General features: G+C 36.5%; 1 protein-coding gene across 1 annotated transcript in view; it reads left to right on the forward strand.

Moving 5' to 3' along the window:
* MBD5 (methyl-CpG binding domain protein 5) overlaps positions 1 to 20335 on the forward strand; it is a gene marked incomplete at its 5' end in the record, with an annotated part of 54363 nt that overhangs the window by 14337 nt on the left and 19691 nt on the right. The window contains 3 exon segments of the mRNA XM_082688983.1: positions 9006 to 10031; positions 11654 to 11868; positions 15427 to 16635. Coding sequence (XP_082545109.1) covers positions 9006 to 10031; positions 11654 to 11868; positions 15427 to 16635 — 2450 coding nt within the window.

The following is a 20335-nucleotide window of genomic DNA, read 5'->3' on the forward strand; positions in this document are numbered from 1 at the left end:
ATTACATCTCAAATATGGGAATTGGAGGCAGAGGTAGTTAAAAAAACAAAAAAAGAAGAAGAAGAAGAAGAAAAATCAGATAAAAAATATAAAATGCTTAGAAAATCTTTCTAAAATTTAAGACTGTACAAGGCTTTATTAATTCTATTTGGTGTTTTGAAATTGCTTCCCAGGAAAGCTCTCTGAACACTTTGCATTGTAACATTTACAGGTTTCTATTAACTTTTTGGACCTCAAATTACAAGTAAAGTTTAATATTTCCATGTAACAGATTTAGAAAATGACCGATAGGATACTTGCTGACATTCCTCAAGTTGTAAAGCAAAGCTCTGATGGATCTGGCTACCAAACCCCAAAGTTCCTGAGTCTCAGTCCAAACATTCAAATTGCTGAATGCAGGTATGTTCTGAAATCCATCAGTAGTGTACTTTTAAAACAACTTTCCATTTATGAAGAGAGGCAAGTTTTAGCATTTCTATGGTTCCAGCACGTGTCCTGTGGTGATTTGGGTTAGGGAGGAATCCAGAAGCAAGTGCCCTTGCCTGGCAAATTTTACCAGGCCCGTGCCTCCTGCCTGCTGCCCACTTGCTGGCCAGAGAACAAAAAACCATCCATGCCATGAACCCTGGCCTCTGACAAGGACCGAGTTCTGTCAGTGTCCATGTGGCCTGTGGTTTTTCACCGTTTTCGAAAAACCAAAAAAGATTTATATGACTTTGCTCACCAACTTAATAATAAAACCTCACCTTCTCTATGGTGATAATCATGAAATACAACTTTTTCACTTTAAAACCCTTTTATATTCTCTTATTTTTTTTAATAAAAAATATTTAATCAACTCTTCTAACCACATGAAAATAGAATCCTCTGAAGAGGCAGAGCATGAATTTGTACCAGAAGAGAAAATAATTCAAACATTCATTTGCCTTAACTCTTAAAGAGATATATTGACTAACAAGAATATAAATAAACCTATGAATAAATATATGCTCATGGATATTTATAAATTTTTTTAAAACTTTGGAAAAGAAAGTGTTTTTCTTTCAGCGCAGAATTCATTTGATTGAAACTCAGTACAGCTATTAATATGGTAGGTATAAGAAAATGAAATAGAGACCATAAAAGAACACTTTGGATAAAAGACTGCAAACTAATGAGCTTGGTTTTTTGTTCTATGTAATTTTTTTCTCAGAACATGCCAGTAAAAATAAGTTAAATAAATAAATAAATAAATAAAGGGAAATTGTCATTACCTACTTTGGAAGCTACAGGTGCAAAAAGATTATGGGATTAAAAATGCTCAAGGATGGATTATACTGTATAAGTTAGCTGTCTCGGGATATGGGAGGTTTGTGTAGAAATAATTTCTTAGTCTTACAGGGAATAATGCAGAGGGGAGAAGGGCAAAGGCTCCTTTAAGGTCATGACTGAATAAATAATAGTTGCTATTAAAAGTATTCCCAACCACATTTTTAAATACTTAGATTTTATCCCTCATCTTATGCACAAGGCTTCTAGGTTCAGAGTTGCCTTCTGCTCTGTTTTTTAACCAAATACCAAAACTCTATTAAATTCTTGATTGTGTGATAAAAATCTATGTCTGTTCTTTCAGTTAAGTTTTTGCAATATGAGCCATGTCTTCTTTGCTGTAAGATATTTTTACAACAATGTCTTGCTGTTTAAGAAGGTTTCCTATGATCAGGGTTACACCCCTTGTTTTGTTTACATATTCCAGGTTTAATGTTTCCTTGTGAACAAAAGGAACTGAAATATGTTTGACTTTAGACATGGAGTCTGTATAATCAAAGGTGAAAACAGAACCCAGAGTGGTGTGATATGTTTGCTGATTCAATGATCTATTCTGTACCTTTCAAGAAATAAATTGCCCCAGTGTGCACATTGGGAGAATTTTATTCCATTGCAATACACTGAACTCCATGAACTCACTAGAAATTATTGAGTTCTCTAGGACATGCCTAAACTACTATTTACTAAAATCAAGTGGTCCGAAAACATTGACGCAGCTTTAAAAGTACCCAAACTCTTGGCAGTAAATGTTAACTCTACAAGAATTTCACTCATTAAAATTATGCTTAAAAATATTTCTGTGGTATCAAAACATTTCATTTCTACATGCAGGTAGTACTGGGTAAATAAAATCGTAGAGCTCGTCCTTTATAGGAACTTATATCAAACACATTAATGCCAGTCATGCAAAGAGTAGAGTAAACATTATTTTATAAGAATTATACTTCTTGAAAATTCAAAGCAACAACTCACCTCTTACAGATTAAAAATGGATCTAAGCAACAGCAGTCTGAAGGAGTTGCTGAGGTACTCTTAGGGGAGAGCTGCTCCAGGAAATTTCAGAGTATCTGTCCAAGACCCATGAGTACAGGTATAAGGGAGTATATTTATCACGGAGGCCCTAGAGCAGGAATCCTGTGCTGCACAACTCCACAGGACACGTCTCATACTAGACAGCCTGATAGATATGCTTCCTGGATCACAATTCCATAGAATCTTCCCCACAGTTGAGCAACCCAGAGGTCTGGTTCTAAAGCAATGTTTTTCAATCTTTTGGTACTGCCTTCTACAGTGAGAAATTAACTTGCATTATAATCCACTAGATGCATGTTTTTAATACAAAAGTTTCCTTAAAAAAAAAACTCTTATCATATGTGATGCACTCTGATCTTTTTGATCCCATTCTGTCTTATCCTATCTTACTCTATTTTCTTTCTCTAAGAGAGTCATGACCCACTGAAATGATTTTATCACCCACTAATGGAACATGACCCAGCACTCATACATAACAGCTTGCAAAAAATGATACCCTACTTATACAATGTATTCTTTTATTTTTTTATTTCATTTATCAAAATATAATCATTGGAGCATGCTAAATTGGTTTTGCAGACCCAAATAGGTCTAAACTGTCTTAAAATATTCCTGAGATAATTAACTCAGCAAATATTTGTTGAGTACCTAGTATGTGCTAAGCACTGTTTTAGCACTACAGATAAAGTAGTATACAATGGAAGAATACAAAGTTAACTATATTTATAACTCAGAAACTCAGTTTGCTCTGCTCGTTAAACAAAATAAGGAGCTAGAACTTCTGAATGGAATATTGAAGCATTTTACCTGTGACTCCACCCCCATATTCAGACAGCAGATATCCCACCAAGCAAGGGATTTAACCTTATTTCTCAATATTTGTTTCCTTAAATACATATTTTTAAAAACGTGATAGGAAGCATTGTAAGAAAACCCAAAACTGGGTTAGTTGAATAAACAATGGAAAATCTCAAGCATTTTTGCATTTACTCTAACAGTTTTCAGAGTGATTCTATGTGTTAAGGGAAACAGAAATGATCAGTAGCAAAAAAAAAAAAAAAAAAAAAAAATCACATCTCTCTCTCTTTTTTTTGTCTGACTCCATTAGCACCACAAGACTGATCTTGATGATGATTCAGATATATTCCAGTATTCGAGCTGCATCCCTTCCACTGGTTTTCCTCCTTCCCAGAGGGTTTGCCCTGTTAACGGTGGAGAGCATTTTCTAAGATGCTGCTATCAGTCCCCTCCCCCTCTTCTCTTTGAGTGCTTTGGTTTGGGGTCCCTCCCCTCTTCCTTATAGGAAACAAATAGCCACATCCCTAGGTCTTCCTGCCTACTTCTGGTAAAGAAATGCTAGGAATTTACCTGAGGATAGAAATCGATGTATTTTTGTACATATATATACCATGCCATTAAAATAATGTCTTGTTGGAAGATCTAGACTTCGCATACAAGTTATCTTTCTATTTATATTTTTAAATCAATCCTTTAAGTATAGAGGAGAAGATTTTACTATTTCCATGGGATTGAAGAGTGAATTATATTTATTAGACTCACTAGGGCATGATGTTTTCTCTTGCTTTTACAAGCATTCATTTTTATTAAGGATTACCATTGACCTTGTTTGCATTTAAAGTACACTTGGCAAAGCAAATGATAAAGGTCAAATAGTGAAAGCATATCTTTTATATGACTCATTTCTTAGTTCTTGAATTTTTTATGGATAAAAATCAGTATTGGGGCATATTAACTTAGAATTTGGGCATATTGACTTAGAAAAAGTTTTCTAACATAAAGTAATATTTATTCTAAATTAGAAATATAGATCAAACTGGTATAATGACATTTTTTTAAAAAAATGTATTTGTTCATTTGCCATCCCTGCACATCCAGAGATGTGTACAACAATATTAATACTTCAGAGCTGACCACAGAAGTGTTTAGCATAATATAAACACGACTTTTCTTAAAGAATATCAGTAACAAAGAAGAGAAATAAATCTAAAGTGGTAGATATTACCTTTATTTTTAAAAGCAAATTTTTTTTCTTAATGAAGCAGAAAAAGACCTTAAGAATGAAACTAGTAATTGTAGGAAAATATCCTTTCAAAATCCTAAGAAAAAAATTTACTGGTGCTATTTAGGTATGTACAGACAAATACACACACACACACACACACACACACATCATAAATTACATGTGGAGACAAAGTTCCATTTATATGTAGAAATCTACCCCACTAGACAAGCTACTACTGCCGTTGCCTGATTGTCCTGGTTTATTTCAGTCTACGATTGGATGTGTAGGCACGTGATCTCACACCAGGAAACTTTGTTTGAGCGGCTTTCCAATCTTATCTCCTACTTCATTAAAAACAACAGACAATGAGAAAGAGAAATTATGCCAGTTCATGGTGCTGCTGGCTGGTGTAAAATAATCATTTTTTCCAATTAAAAGACTTTTCCAGCTTACTAACTTGTTCCAGGCTCCAGCTGCCTTTTAGTTATTGAACTGCTAAATGTTTAGTGAATAGTTGTTTTTAAAAAAAAAAAAAGAAAGAAAGAAAGAAAGAAAAGAAAATGAAAATGAAAAAACTTAGCTGTCCCTTTCATTAGTTTAAGCACTAAACATCTTGGCTAGGAAAAAAAATTCAGCTTTAAGAAAACATTTTTCCCTGCATGCTTCAAGAGACCATATGGTTTTTATGCAGAGCTATGAAGTAGTTTTGCCAGAGAGTGCCTATGCAAGATTAAGTGGGTCAGAAATAAGTAAGCTCCAATTTTGCTCCAAATATAAAAATTCAAGGTCCTCTTTGGATGACCCCAAGCATTACTGAGTGACTTGAAGAACTCAGTGTACTTGGTGACAGACCTTTTCCTCAGTAAGGGGATTTTAACTTCCTGGAACACGTGAAGTCTAAAGAAACTTGTCCTATGCTATGCATCTTTTTGCCTGCCCCTTATGTCCAGGCTTTGGACCAATACTGGAAAGTCAGTTTTCACTTTTTCCACAAATGGGTGGTATGCCCTCCCTTACTTCCCATACATATATGCTACACATACACAGCATCAAAAGCTCTGATTTCTGAAAGTTGAATGTAGATTTTGTGACCTTAATGGATTCATTCAACCAACATTTTTGGAAAGCCAGCTCTGTGTTAGAGATACGTGTTCGGTCTTAGAAATAAGAAGTGATCCTTTTCTTTAATGGTTTAGAAAGATGGTTTTAAATTTTTGTGCCGCTTGTTTAAGGCATCAGGTTTAACCATGGTAGGAGGGTAGGAGTGTGTGAAAAGGCAGCATATAATATTTTCAGTCACATTTCTTTGTTTTCAGAATGCGTGTCTCCATGCACTTATCTCCTTGTCTTTTTTTCTAATGACCTTATTTCTATTTGGAAGCCCTTTCTATCTCCTTTTCCACTCTCGAGTCCCCAATCAAATGTTACCACTTGCTTAGTTTACCCTAACACCTTCAATTTTACAACTGTCCTCTTGCTATATATTTGTTAAATCTCTTAGCATCTTGCATTATAGTTTCACTAGCTATATGAATAGAGCTTTAAAATCTCCTGATTCATATAAGCCTTCAATACTTGTGTATTTGAGAAAGGAAAAAGAAAGACAGGGAGATTTGTGTGTTTATCAATTTCCTAAACTCTACTTCCTGCAAGAAAGGGGCAGCATGCTGTTTTGTTGTTGTTGTTGTTGTTTTGTATCACCATTTCTATCCCTTATTCAGCAGAGCATTCATGTTTATTGTTGAAAATTAGAGAAAATATAAAATAGGCCTTGATTTTCATATTACCTTTAAGAAGCTTGTGGTGCTCACCAGCTTCTTGTTTGTAATACAAAAATACACACAGAGTAACCATATTTCTTTATGGCCATTCCTCAAGAATATTTAGATGGAGAGCTTTTAGAATGATGTCCCCATATGTCTACCTCCTTGCATCCTAAATTGGATGCTTTTCTCTTACAAAAAAAGACAAAAATATTAATAATAGAAACTTCTAAGGAAACCCTACATCTATAAAGCCTTGCTAGAGTATTTTGAAAAATGGTCCTCTGACTGTGGTTAGAGGAATGGTGATCTGTACATTTAAATATATCATTGTTGGTTAACAGGAAAAAAGGCCACAGATAGCGATTACCAATAAATAAGAGTTGTTATTAGCTTGTTTAAAAAGATGGTTTCCAAATGCAAATAAAGCACAATGCCTATTTATGGAAATAGCAACTTTCAGAAGCAATGAAATGTTTAAGGTGTTCATTGTGTTTTTTACAAATCTGAATTAACATTTAAAGAATTGTATACCATATGCCTACTTCAACTTTCAAAATGTTCTTACTCTATTCTTCGTGAATATAGTCATTGTTTCATGATAATATTTTATAAATATTTATATATTTTTAAACAGAGGTTTCTTTTTAAAAATCTCATTCTTTAAATGAAGCACTGAGAACTTAAAAAAAACAATGACATCTGGGAAATATTGCAAAGTTGTGCAATATAGAGATATTGTAGGTGTGTTGGATATACTGATGTATATTTATTACTATTACTACGTCATCACTACTAACTGCAACTACTAATGTAAATAATAATGCCGACAATGATAGCTCCTTTTATTTGTAGAGACTTTTACACATTACAAGCCTTTCCTTTACCTGTTTTTGATTCTCACAACAACCAAGCCATCATACCAGTTTTTCCTGAGGAAAAATTCAAAGATAGCAAAGTATCGTATGCAGCAAGATGTTCATCCCTGTGTTATAAATAATGATGAGAACATGAAAGTGTAAAAGCCAAACTTTATAAGAATTGTTCAATAAATATGATCAATCCATATACCACAAGGTTTAAAAGATTAATACAAATGTCTATATATCAAAAAGGAAAGATTGTGGTGTTATTCTGTTAGAAGAAAACAAGAATATAAAAAATGATATTTGTGGTACTACTAGGACTATGGAAACATTTCTGTATATTTGTATTTGGGCGGGCCTCAATGGTAACATGGTCAAATATAAAGTTTCTTATGGCATAGCACCGCAGTACAGTATTTGAATTACTTTAGAGTTTCAATAACACTGATGTTGTTCTTGATATCATATACATGTTTAATATGAAATTAAATGCATAAGCCTGTCACAGTATTTGCTGAATGCATATATTACATAATGCATCTCTATAGGGAAAGGCCTTTTATGAAAAAAAAAAAAAAAATGACTGAAGGTTCCTTTTCAACAGAATGTGATTCTCCCGCCCCATCCTTTGTGCATCTGGATCACCAGGGGTGATTGCAAACAATACTACTGCTCAGGCTGCACCCCAGGAGATGTTTTCAACTGCTCTGGGATAGGGCCCAGGCATTATGTTTGTTTGTTTGTTTGTTTGTTTGCTTGTTTGAAGTTCTCCAGGTAGTAATCCTGTTGTGCAGCTTGGATTGAGAACAGCTAAAACGATTATAATCCTAAACAACTGAAAGTTTATCCTTTTAAATGTTAAGTTCCTTGAACTTTCATCACTAGCATAAGACTTTCAAGATTAAGAATGCTATTTGGATGGTAGCATTTGGTCTGATTTAAGGAATCCTAAATACAGAGTATCTTTATGCTATCAGAGTGACGAAAATTTAAAAATAATGATAAAATACAGTGTCGGTGAGAAATGAGCACTGCCATACACTGTTTACAAAAATGTAAATGGAATGTGTATTGATCAACTTTGCTGTAGGGCAGTTTGACAATATGTATCCAAAGCTTTAAAAATACATAAACCCTTTTATCCCTGGATTCCCATTTTAAAGAATTTATCCTTGGAAAATAATTGAGCATATTGGCAAAGATGAGTTAATAAGAATGTCTATCAGAGTGTTGCTTACAATAGTAATTATAATTTGATCATAAATAATCAAATAACCACAACTGTGGACTGATTAAATATTGATACATGATAGTAGTAAAATGACTCAGAAGTTAACACAAGTTAACATGGAAAGATATTCAAGACATATTGATAAAAGAAAAAAACTACAAAATAGCATAATTCCATTTTTGTTAAAATATATAATATGTGTATATATGTCTGCATATGTATAAACATACAGGTGGGCAAAGCCTGAGGAGGTATACACTAACATATTAATAGTTATCTCCATAGGTATTTTTTCTTTTCTGCTTTGTACTCTCATGCATATTCTAATTCTTTTTTTTTTTTTTTTCACTAAAAGCAAGTGGTAGTATTATAAAGACCAAAAACATTTTCTTAAATAAAAAATATATCTTGAAAAATAAAGCCTTGCTACCTTAATCCAGCCAATTGAGTGAGCTACAACGCAGATTCCTCTTTCTTCACTTAGTTCAACTTGTGAAAAACAAGCTATTTGTTAGTTTGAAAGACCTGTTTCTTTATATTTTTTAGTATTTCTAAACTTCTTCAATATATGTATTTTCAAAGCAGATTAGGAAGTATAAAGTTAAACTCAAGTTTTATTAACAGATTCCAACTCATCTCTGATGACAATTAATCTGACTTAACGCCTCAAAGGTGACCTGTAACAAATTAATTGAAATGTATCTTAATGTATTTTTATGGGATCATCTTCCTTAACATCCATAAATAATAAGTGGTTTGGTTTTTTTCCTTCTTCATTTTAGGCGGTTCAGGACCATCATCCTCCATAGCCATAGCTGGCACCAACCACCCCGCCATTACAAAGACAACATCTGTTCTTCAAGATGGCGTCATAGTTACCACCGCAGCTGGAAACGCACTGCAGAGTCAGCTGCCTATTGGGAGTGATTTTCCTTATGTTGGCCAGGAGCACGCACTTCATTTTCCATCCAACAGCACTTCAAACAACCATCTTCCACACCCCTTGAACCCCAGCCTCCTCAGTTCTCTACCTATCTCTTTGCCAGTGAATCAACAGCATCTCCTAAACCAGAATCTATTAAATATCCTCCAGCCTTCAGCAGGAGAAGGCAAGTCTGAGATCAACCTCCACCCTTTAGGTTTTCTCAACCCGAATGTAAACACTGCTTTAGCTTTTCTCTCCGGTGACATGGATGGGCAGGTATTGCAGCCTGTTCACTTTCAGCTCTTAGCAGCCCTGCTTCAGAACCAAGCCCAAGCAGCTGCCATGCTTCCCCTGCCATCTTTCAATATGACCATCTCAGATCTTTTGCAACAACAAAATACCCCTTTACCCTCATTATCACAGATGACAGCCCCACCAGACCATTTGCCAAGCAATCAGTCAGAGAACAGCCGAGCTGAGACCCTTTTAACCAGCCCCCTGGGGAACCCTTTACCAAGCTTTGCAGGCAGTGACACTACTTTTAACCCCCTGTTCCTCCCAGCTGTCACTGGGGCCTCAGGATTAATGGCCTTGAATCCCCAGCTGTTGGGAGGTGTCCTGAACTCAGCATCGGCCAACACCGCTAATCATCCAGAGGTTTCCATAGCAACTTCCTCCCAGGCAACCACTACCACAACCACTACATCATCAGCAGTGGCAGCACTGACTGTCTCAACACTTGGTGGGACAGCAGTGGTGTCAATGGCAGAAACATTGCTGAATATATCTAATAATGCTGGGAATACACCTGGTCCAGCTAAACTCAACAGTAACTCTGTGGTGCCACAGCTACTTAACCCTCTACTGGGGACAGGTCTGCTTGGTAAGTTAAATTTTTTCACAAATTTTTAAAAAAGAAACGTTTTTCTAATCCTATTTTCTCCTTTTTAAAAACTCCATTTTGTCACACTATTTTTAAAAATGTTTTTGTTATGTCACAGCTTGCTTAAGGAACTAAATATAATAACACCCACACACATCCATAGTTATACAAACATGAAAATGACTTTTTCCTTTTCCCCTATTCTAGCAATACTAAATATCATTTTAATCTGCTTTCTCTGATCTTCTAATTCTGATGCCACTTAAACCTAACCTACCTATGATTCTCTTAAGCCAAGTAGAGTCTTATTTTTCAAACAATAAAGCACAGGTCCATCTTAAAAATAACTTTCATTTGAATTTTATTTGGTGTGGCATCACAGGGTTAGTATGAGCAGCTGCACTGTGGATGGAAACAGCTTGAGGAAGTGTTTTTTCCAGGTGATCCCTAAATAACAAAACTAAATGCTTATCCAGCAAAATAAGAAACAAGGCATTAAAACATTCAAAGATAAACTTTGCCCAAGTTCAGGGAAACAGACAGTCTCAATCGCTGCTGTTAGATAGCCTCAGACAGTATGAGTCTAGAACGTTGTGGCTTAAAAACAAAATCCTTCATGTAGATTATTCTATCACAAAAAGGTTAGAAAATAATGTCCAGTACATCCAACTGACTCATGCAGGTAACTCTAAAATTAAGTGTAGGGATGGTATCCGAAAAGTCTGGAAACAGGCAAAATGATACTGCCAAAAGGGCATCTTCAGTACATAAAAATTAGTAGTATGTCTTCAGATTTTATTGTCACCTTTGTAATCCAGTTTACTAATTTTATGGTTTACTAGTTGCTATAGTTTATTAGTTAGATTTGCCATTGAAATCAACAGTTAAATCATTTAAAAAGCATTGCAGATTTGCATATTTCAAGTTACAAGACAATTTCAATGACATTGTCTTCAAGATCATTTCAATGTAATTTCCAAACAAGTTAAACATGAATTCTGAATACAAACTTAATTATTAACTAATCCCGTCTGATTGTATAACATTTACTTTAATGATTATGACAATGAATTCTTTTGTATTGTTAGCTTTCTTTACAATTTTAATTTTAGGTGACCAACATTTTACTTAAAAGCAAAATGTGTTTTTCTAGGCCAAATCTGATTTTATTTGGTGGTATTTATTGATGACTGTGGCTTGAGAACAAAATTTCGTAAATAAGCCCTATTCAGACCCATTCATTTTAACAATTTGCTCAAAGACATGATTACTAAAACATTTTAGGATTAATTTCAACCTTTAGTTTCAGGTGCTCAACAAAAATAATTTAAAGGAATTCTACAACTCTGAAGCTCAGTATATGGGGATTGGCTAATGGATAGAGCAAAGACTACATAGTGTCTCCAGAATATAAAATCAAAAAATAATTACGAAAGATAAAATTAATTAATAAAACTCCTCTTTATTTACCACTTAGTAAGACATTGAGGAGAAAAAGAGAAAAGAATGACCATGTCAGGTCTAGTTTTCAGTTTTTGTTTCAGGAAACCTCAGGTACAAAGATAGGCATAGGATCTCCAAAGAGTCACACTGACTTACATTTTATGTTTTTCAAACTATAGGTGACATGTCCTCAATAAACAATTCTTTGAATAACCATCAACTGACTCATCTGCAGTCGCTGTTAAACAACAATCAGATGTTCCCTCCAAATCAGCAGCAGCAGCAGCAGCAACTTCTTCAGGGGTACCAGAACCTGCAGGCATTTCAAGGACAGCCCACAATTCCTTGCACGGCTAACAGTAACCCCATGGCTTGTCTGTTTCAGAACTTTCAGGTACTCTCCTTCCCTGGGTTCCTCGAATAGTAAACAATATCTAGGTCTGTTGAAACTCTTAGCTGGGGGAGAAGAGATAGGAGAAGGAAGTCATGAGCTCTCTCACCATCACTGACTGTGGTAATGAATGTTCTTAAACATTATGGTCTTTTCGTGAAGGTTATTTTATTTAGTCTGAAGCATCTCAGTGGTCCTTTCAGAGCTGATAGTAAAAACTGACCATAGGATCCTCTTAAACCCTTTCATGGTTTCCATTGCTCTCATGATTGAAATCGTATTTTTCACCTGCTGGTTCAGCCTCATTCACCAGGCCCAGCCTTTACCACCCTCCCGGCTTCAACCACTTAGTCTTCCCTTTTAGTTCTACCAGCTGAATACATTCCTGATAGATTAAGGAGATGGAAAGAGTAACGCTTAATAAATATAAAGAGAAAATATAGAAGTATTTTTTAAATACTCTTGAAGTAGAGAAGGCTCTTTCAGTAAGACACAAAATCAAGAAGTCCAAAAGAAAAGAAGTGATAGGGTTGAATATATAAGACTTTAAAATCTCTGTATGATAAGGGCATTCTAAATGAACTTAAAGACAAGTGGCACCTGGCAGAAAATACTTGCATAATAATAGCAAATAATTGACATTCATTATAGGAAAAAAGCTCCTACAAATCAGGAAGAAAAAAGATAATTGATTAGAAAAATGAGCAATAGATATGAACAGAAAATTCACAGAAAATGAAAAATAAATTATTAATGAACATATGAAAAGCGTAATCAGAGTTATACAAATTACAACACTAATGTGTCCATCAGATTGATTGATATCCCTTGCTGACAGTGGTGTGGGGAAACGGATTCTTTTAGGTATATTGTTGGTCTGATTGTATGCTGATATAGTTCTTTTGGAGGTTAATTTGATAGTTCATCAGGTTTTTAAATATACATATCCTTTGATGCAGAAATTCAACCTCTTTGTATCTATTTTAGAGAAATCTTCCAATGTGAACAAAAGGGCACATGCTAGAATGTTCATCACAACTTGATTTGTGGTGGCAAAAATTAGAAACCTCTTAATTGTCCATCAGTCTGGAAATGGCTAAATATACTATTTATATATTCATATGTATATGTTTAAATGTGTATAATATATCTGTCTCCCTAGTAGTTTAAAATGTTTAGGTAGATTTACATAACTGATATGGAAAGATCCACAAGAATGCAAAACTTTAATACTATAATATTATAGAATAGTACTAAAATACTATATCATTTATGTGAAAGAAGGAAGGAAAGAAAACTAGATCTATACCTACACACCTTAAAGTATTAAAGGATGTACTCCAGCACTGATTTCTTCTGAGAAAGGAAATGGAGTGGGATGGGAAAGTCAGGTTTGGGTGGGTGGGGAGTAGTGGTCAAGAACATTTTTATCTTTTTTGGCAATGAGAAAATATTCAGACACATCTTGTGTAATAAAATAATTTAGAAGGGAGGAGAAAGTGCCCAGCCATGTCACTAAGAATGTCAAGCAAGTAGATAAAGCCTGAAGAGAATCCCCTAGATTTAGGACATCACCAGTAATGGGTGGAATTCAGTTTTAGTGGAGTGGTAAGAGCACAGGGGAGATGGCAATGGATGGAAGGATGAAAAGGTTGAGAATTAAAGAGTGTGGATTACTCTTTCAAACACTTAAGGATGGGAAACATAAGAGTAAAAGGGTGGTGCCCCAAGCAGAGGTAGGCTGAAGCAAACTTTTAAAACATGGAAGCTATGCACATCGTTGTGTGCTAAAGGAAAGAGCCAATAAACAAAATAAAACAAAAAAGTGAAGAAGATTGAACATAATGTAGGGAAGGGATAACAAACGAGGCAAAATCCCTGAGGCGTGCTTAGGATCCAGAGCTCGAATCCAAACACTACACTTCCACCTTTCCAACATACCCTCAGAAAGCAGAAGAGGCCCCTCTTACACTGAGAAGTGGGGCAGGATTTGGGGCATGTGTAGTTGCAGACAAGTATGTGCTGTGAGGGTGTAGGGAGTAGCAGAGTATAAGAACTATGAGAATTCTTAACCTATCAACTCCCATTTTCTCTGTTAGTAAAGTTGTACACTAAGAATAGTGCCAGAGATGGAGGAGCAGCCCGCTTGAAGAAGTGGATCAAGATACGAAGAGCTGTGAAGGAGAATGTTTCCCAACTAGAGGGTCGTCAGATTGATGGAACAATAAGCTCCCAGCTATAGCTGAAAGCCCCAAATTCCTAGACAGATACTCACTATGGATATAGATAAGCAGGCAGTTAAATTGATCCCAGATTGAGATTTTATCTGGTAGGTGTAGACCGGGGAAGAATAACAAGAGAGTCGTTGATAGGCTGATGGATCCCTGGTTCTGGTTTAATGGGAAAGCAGGTGAAGACAAGAAGGGAGAAATTGTTGAGGGGAAAATCCAAAGTAGCAAGGGTCTGGAGCAGCAATTTCTGGTGGGCTTGGTGTGATTAGAATAATTTGGGGGACTTTTTCCTACTGCACTCATCCTTCTTGTCCTGAGCATTGATATTCTTACCTACTGGGCATTCCCTCCCCTCCTCTCTTCCCAATTAAGAATCACTTCTATACAGAGCCATTGTCACTGCTAACAGCATGGTGGTGTCCCCCAGTCACTAGCTGGGTAAGGTTAAGGAGTAGATATCACTATTCTATCTAAAGTCTTCAAAAACATAGTTTTGTATCAGAAATATTTTATTGTTGAGTGTGTGTGTGTGTGTGTGTGTGTGTGTGTGTGTGTGTGTGGAAAGAGAGAGAGAGAGAGAATTTTCTTTTAGCTTATATTTCAGTAGAAATATCAGTGAGTTAAGACCCCTTTTCAGAATTTGGTTCCCTTTGTCATTTGAGCAGTGCTGGTTGACTCACTAGGTTCTCTCCTGGATTCCCAAGTTGCAAAACCTGTAATGACACTTAAATATGTGGAGTCATTACCCGAAAACAGTTTGTGTCCAACCACATCAACTAACTTTTCTAGAGAATGTTTGATAACGATGTGTTCTCTATTATTTATTTAATTATTTATTTTTCTATCTATTTTAGAAATACATCTTTTATTTTTATTTTTGAAAAAGATATATTTTAGAAAGAAAGGAGAGAGTGCATGAGCAGAGGGAGCAGCAGAGGGGAAGGAGAGAAGCCGACTCCCCACTAAGCACAGAGCCCCACCAGGGGCTTGATCCCAAGACCCCAGATCACCACCTGAGCCGAAACCAAGAGTCTGACGCTCAACTGTCTGAGCCACCCAAGAAGCCCAATGATGAATTGTTTAAAAAAAAAAAATCTGCGAAATGATTTCAACCAAAGAGACCTACCCAAATATAATCAAGGCACAAACTTTTCTATGCAGAGTGACTTTTGTTTCATTTTGAGCCTTGTCCTTTCTTTATATTTCTCTCCTTGTTACATTTGTTTGCCTTTCATTGTTTTGCCTACATTGTTTTGCCATTTATGGTCTTTCTCTTTGAGGTCTTTAAAAACTTTTCTCTCTCTCACTGCTTCCTGTCTGTTTCTTCAAGGTGAGAATGCAGGAAGATGCAGCTCTCCTAAACAAAAGAATAAGCACTCAGCCGGGGCTCACGGCACTTCCTGAGAATCCAAACACTACACTTCCGCCTTTCCAAGATACATCTTGTGAGCTGCAACAGAGGATTGACCCATCTCTTGGTCAGCAGGTGAAGGATGGCCTCGTTGTGAGTGGCCAAGGTGATGCTTCTGTAGATGCCATATACAAAGCAGTTGTTGATGCAGCCAGCAAAGGGATGCAGGTTGTCATCACCACTGCAGTCAACAGTACAACTCAGATCAGCCCCATTCCAGCTCTGAGTGCCATGAGTGCCTTCACTGCCTCAATTGGTGACCCATTAAGTCTCCCCAGTGCTGTCAGTGCGGTCATTCATGGACGAAACATGGGCAGTGTCGATCATGATGGTAGGCTGAGGAATGCAAGAGGAGCTCGGCTGCCCAGGAATCTGGACCATGGGAAAAACTCAAATGAAGGAGATGGGTTTGAATATTTCAAGTCAGCAAGTTGCCACACATCCAAAAAACAGTGGGATGGGGAGCAAAGCCCTGGAGGGGAACAAAACAGGTGGAAGTGTGAGGAATTTTTAGATCATCCAGGCCATATCCACAGTAGTCCTTGTCATGAGAGGTCCAACAATGTCTCTACACTGCCATTTCTGCCTGGGGAACAGCACCCAGTACTGTTACCACCAAGAAACTGTCAAGCGGATAAAATTCTGGAGGAAAATTTCAGGTATAATAACTACAAAAGAACTATGATGAGTTTTAAGGAGAGACTAGAGAACACTGTGGAAAGATGTGCACACATTAATGGGAACAGACCTCGACAGAGTCGGGGCTTCGGTGAGCTGCTGAGCACCACAAGGCAAGACCTGGTCCTAGAGGAGCAGTCTCCAAGCTCCTCAAATAGTTTGGAAAGTTCTCTAGTCAAAGACTACATCCATTACAATGGAGACTTTAATGCCAAAAGCATTAATGGGTGTGTGCCTAGCCCTTCAGACGCTAAAAGCATTAGTAGTGAAGATGACCTAAGGAATCCAGATTCCCCTTCTTCAAATGAGTTGATACATTATAGGCCAAGGACGTTCAACGTTGGCGACTTGGTCTGGGGCCAAATCAAAGGACTTACTTCTTGGCCTGGAAAATTAGTAAGAGAAGACGACGTTCACAATTCATGTCAACAAAGCCCCGAGGAAGGGAAGGTATACCAATCTTTATCCATTGTCAAATACTAACCTTTGTTCAGATATCAATTGTTATTTTTTGTTGTCATCACTTTGGATTCTTTGGATTTGAAATTAGGATTCTTCATGACTCATTGAGGTCTCACAAACTTCTGGAGCATAAAATGAAGAGGGGATGGTTATAGTCACCAAAATGTCATATCAAGGGGTGAGTTGTGAAGCATTTGTAGATCCCACAAGGCCTCTAACCCAGGAACCAGATTTCCAGAATTTTGTTAATTCTGCCTTCCTTCCCTGCATGTACCTAACTCTTCATTCCATACACAGAGGATGAAGGCAAGTGGTAAAGACTGGGAAAAAATCTGGTGGCCTTTGGAGTCCAGGAGTGTGGCAGAGGTAGGGTAACAGGAAGTGCTGAGGGACCACATCTCCCCCATGTGCTCGCATGGGACACGTGGCGCTGAGGAGAGGGTAAAACCTGGTGCAACTGCAACCGTTTCTGGAAGAGCAGGTAACATCCCCATGTTCAGAATGCTGTCTCCTTTCAGGAAATGTTCTGGGCCTTTATAACGTATGGAAATGTTTAACCCCACAGTCTGGTTCTACTTAACACAATCTGATCACGCAAATTAAGTGAAAACGTCTCCATGAAACCACCATTCAATTTAGAAGAAATTAGTAGGGGACTTCTGGGTCCCCCCACCAACAATTGGTAGAATTGGCTTACTAGGCAAGAAATACATAGAACGCTTAAAGCAGATAGAAAAACTTATATATGTCCAAGAGGAGATATTTATGCACATTCCCCACATATGATGAGGAAACATAATTTTTCATCTTCTTAAGAAATAAAAATTACTCTTACAAATATATATTATTCCCTTAAAGAGTATATTATGTAAAGCTATTTCAACTCCATTCAAACCTCCACTGGCACTTAGGTTTAATGGCAGGAAACCAAAAACATTTTTGCCAGTACAATAAAAAGATTGTCTTTCTCCAAATGACCAGGAGGTCCTTAAGCCCATTGCTTATGATGCCTAATATATACTTGTCAGGATACGCTCTGGGCACAGTGTTTCTATGTTTGATAAGAAAATGAATTCCATACCCCAACTCACAAAACATTTTATTCTCTAATCTCTCTGAGACCAGACAAAACATTCTTTAAGTTGATAAACCTAAATATTTTTGACAGTTTATTCAAAAAGTAATTAGAAACAGCAAAACTGGGCTTTTATGATGTAAATGGACAGCTCCAAATAGAAGAGGTAGACACTGACTGTTTCACAATCTCTGTGCAAATGAAACCAAGTCTTTTTCCAAGCGCCATTTTACAAAAAGCTTAATGAAAGAAAAGATTATGGCCTCCCTTTCCCGGAAGCATTCTTCCTGTCCTAAATGCCTTGTCTAAATATCTTTTATGTCCTCAGGAGAATAAAGGCATGTACTTTTAACACATTTCACATTAAACAATGGTCTTAATCTTCTGATTAGTCTGTGTTGGCAAACTCCTGGGAATGAGTTCCTCACCGATGTTTGGGGAGATACGCTTTAAAAAAAATCATTATCTGAGAATCCAAGAAACGTTTATTTTGCTTCATTTAAATAAGCAACTGGTTTTCACTCACTGTACACTAATAAGCATTTTTTAAAATCCAGATTCTTCTTCCTTATTGGAAGCAGTAGATGAATTTCTTAACAGGGAACATAAAATTGTTTCTGTCACCTCAAATACTGCCCTCACCCCCCACTATCTGACGCTGTAATTTCGCATCCTGACAACCTTAATATCAAAACTTTGATATCACGATACACCAAGAATATTTTTAGTAATTCAAAAAAATAATTTAAAGCACACATTTGGAGGTACAAAACTGAAAACATATAATAAAATATTAATGGTAACACATGAAATATTTATCTATCATTAAAAAGGAAGGTATAACAGCCTTAAAAGCTCTAGGGCACTTAACATTTTTTAAAACCTCTGGTCTTTTCAGGAATCCCCCCCTTACTTTTGCACATTAATAAAAAAAGAAACAAAGTACTATTTCACAAGCACTCTTTTTTCTTCTATAGTTCACAAAACAAAGGAAGGACTTCCTCATACCTTATTTAATGATGCCCAGCAAGCCAAGCAGTGCTCTCAATTTATAAGACCAGGAAAGGTGAAATTTCAAACACAGGGCTGTCTGACTTCAAGCCAGATGGCCTTTGCTTGATGTCTTGGTAATCCTGGTTCAGCAAGAAAACATTAAACTTTGTTCAATATCTATGTAAGACAAAGCATGATCTATTTGAAAAGATTTCCAGTAAAACATTTTTAAAATTTATACTCTCAGTCTGGTAAATGAACTGGTCATGATGTAAATTTTATTTACATAGAACCCCTTAGTCTCCTCAGCAATGTTGCATAAATATAGTCTTGTGCACTACTAATCAGATTTCTGCTTTTAAAAAGGCAAGGAGTATTTTAGGGTCTCTTCTATATACTGTGGCAATGGATGACATTTTAGTAAAGTCGAGAGACAGACAGACTTCATAATCAATGAGTTTATTATAGTAAAATCTAATTAATTCCACCTTGCTAATGTGGAATGTGGAACCGCATCTGCCTAGTGTTTATCTTTGTAGTATCTCAGAAGAAAAGGCTTAGTAAACAATTTTCTTACACATTATCATTTTAAACCTTCTTAGATTCTCAGTTTTTCATACTATTTCCATGTCCACAAAGTAAATTAATCCAAGATTCTGTCAGATCCCTCCAGATAAAATCTATGTTAACTCAAGTGTTAGAGTAGATTTATTATCTTATCTCTCCCCACCCCCCACATTGCACAAACGAATCATTTATTTTCTGTTGCAGCCTTTGTTCTTGCCAAACCACTTCAAATTCTTCTCAGAAGCAGGCAAAAATTTTTAAAAAGTAATGGATTAACCGGATTGCAGGTTACTGATTCAAAGTAAGCTGGGCACCTCTCTTGCTTTTAGGTTGCATGGGTGGCCTCTGGACAAACAGATCAGTGCTGTGACTGGAACACTGATACCGACCTGGGGCTGAGATGTCCATGTTGTCCTTAAGTTGATACTTTAGCCGGCTGTCATGATAGTAAATGACCTGGTCAGTTTATAATCTTAGGAAGGCATTGTTCATCTTTGGTGGGGTATTAAGCCTAGCAGCATTACTAATAATGCATTAGAACTATCCTGCACTTTTGGTGATTGCTTCCTAAGAGGTTTTATTTCAAAACATCAAACACCATATGAACATAGTCTTCAGAGAACTAGAGAGAACGCAGAAAGAGGCACGAGCTTTGGACATTCTCACATGAGCTTAATCCCAGCTCTGTCTGTTCCCTAAATGCTGCCGGGTAGGTGTATTAATCTCCCTGGGCTGCCATCTCTTCACCTCTCAGGTGGGAATGGAATATCAGTGCCTACTCAGAAGAGGTTTTAAGAGTTAAATGAGATACCATAAATAGATTATCCAGCACACAAAAGAGTCTCAGTAAAAACTAGCCTCCTTGCCCCTGTCCTTTTTGTTAGACAACTTTATTAATTTGGGTGTCACCACTCCGGAACTATGGTGATTTGCGTTCAGTTATTGTTTACCTAGGCATTATCCATGAATAAAGGATTTACTAAACAGGTAGAGGGTGAGAGGATTAAAGTGAATATATTTAATGAATGAAATAGTTTATAACCGTTTTTTAAT

The sequence above is a fragment of the Mustela nivalis genome (assembly GCF_964662115.1).
Source record: "Mustela nivalis genome assembly, chromosome: 11".
Lineage (NCBI taxonomy): Eukaryota > Metazoa > Chordata > Mammalia > Carnivora > Mustelidae > Mustela > Mustela nivalis.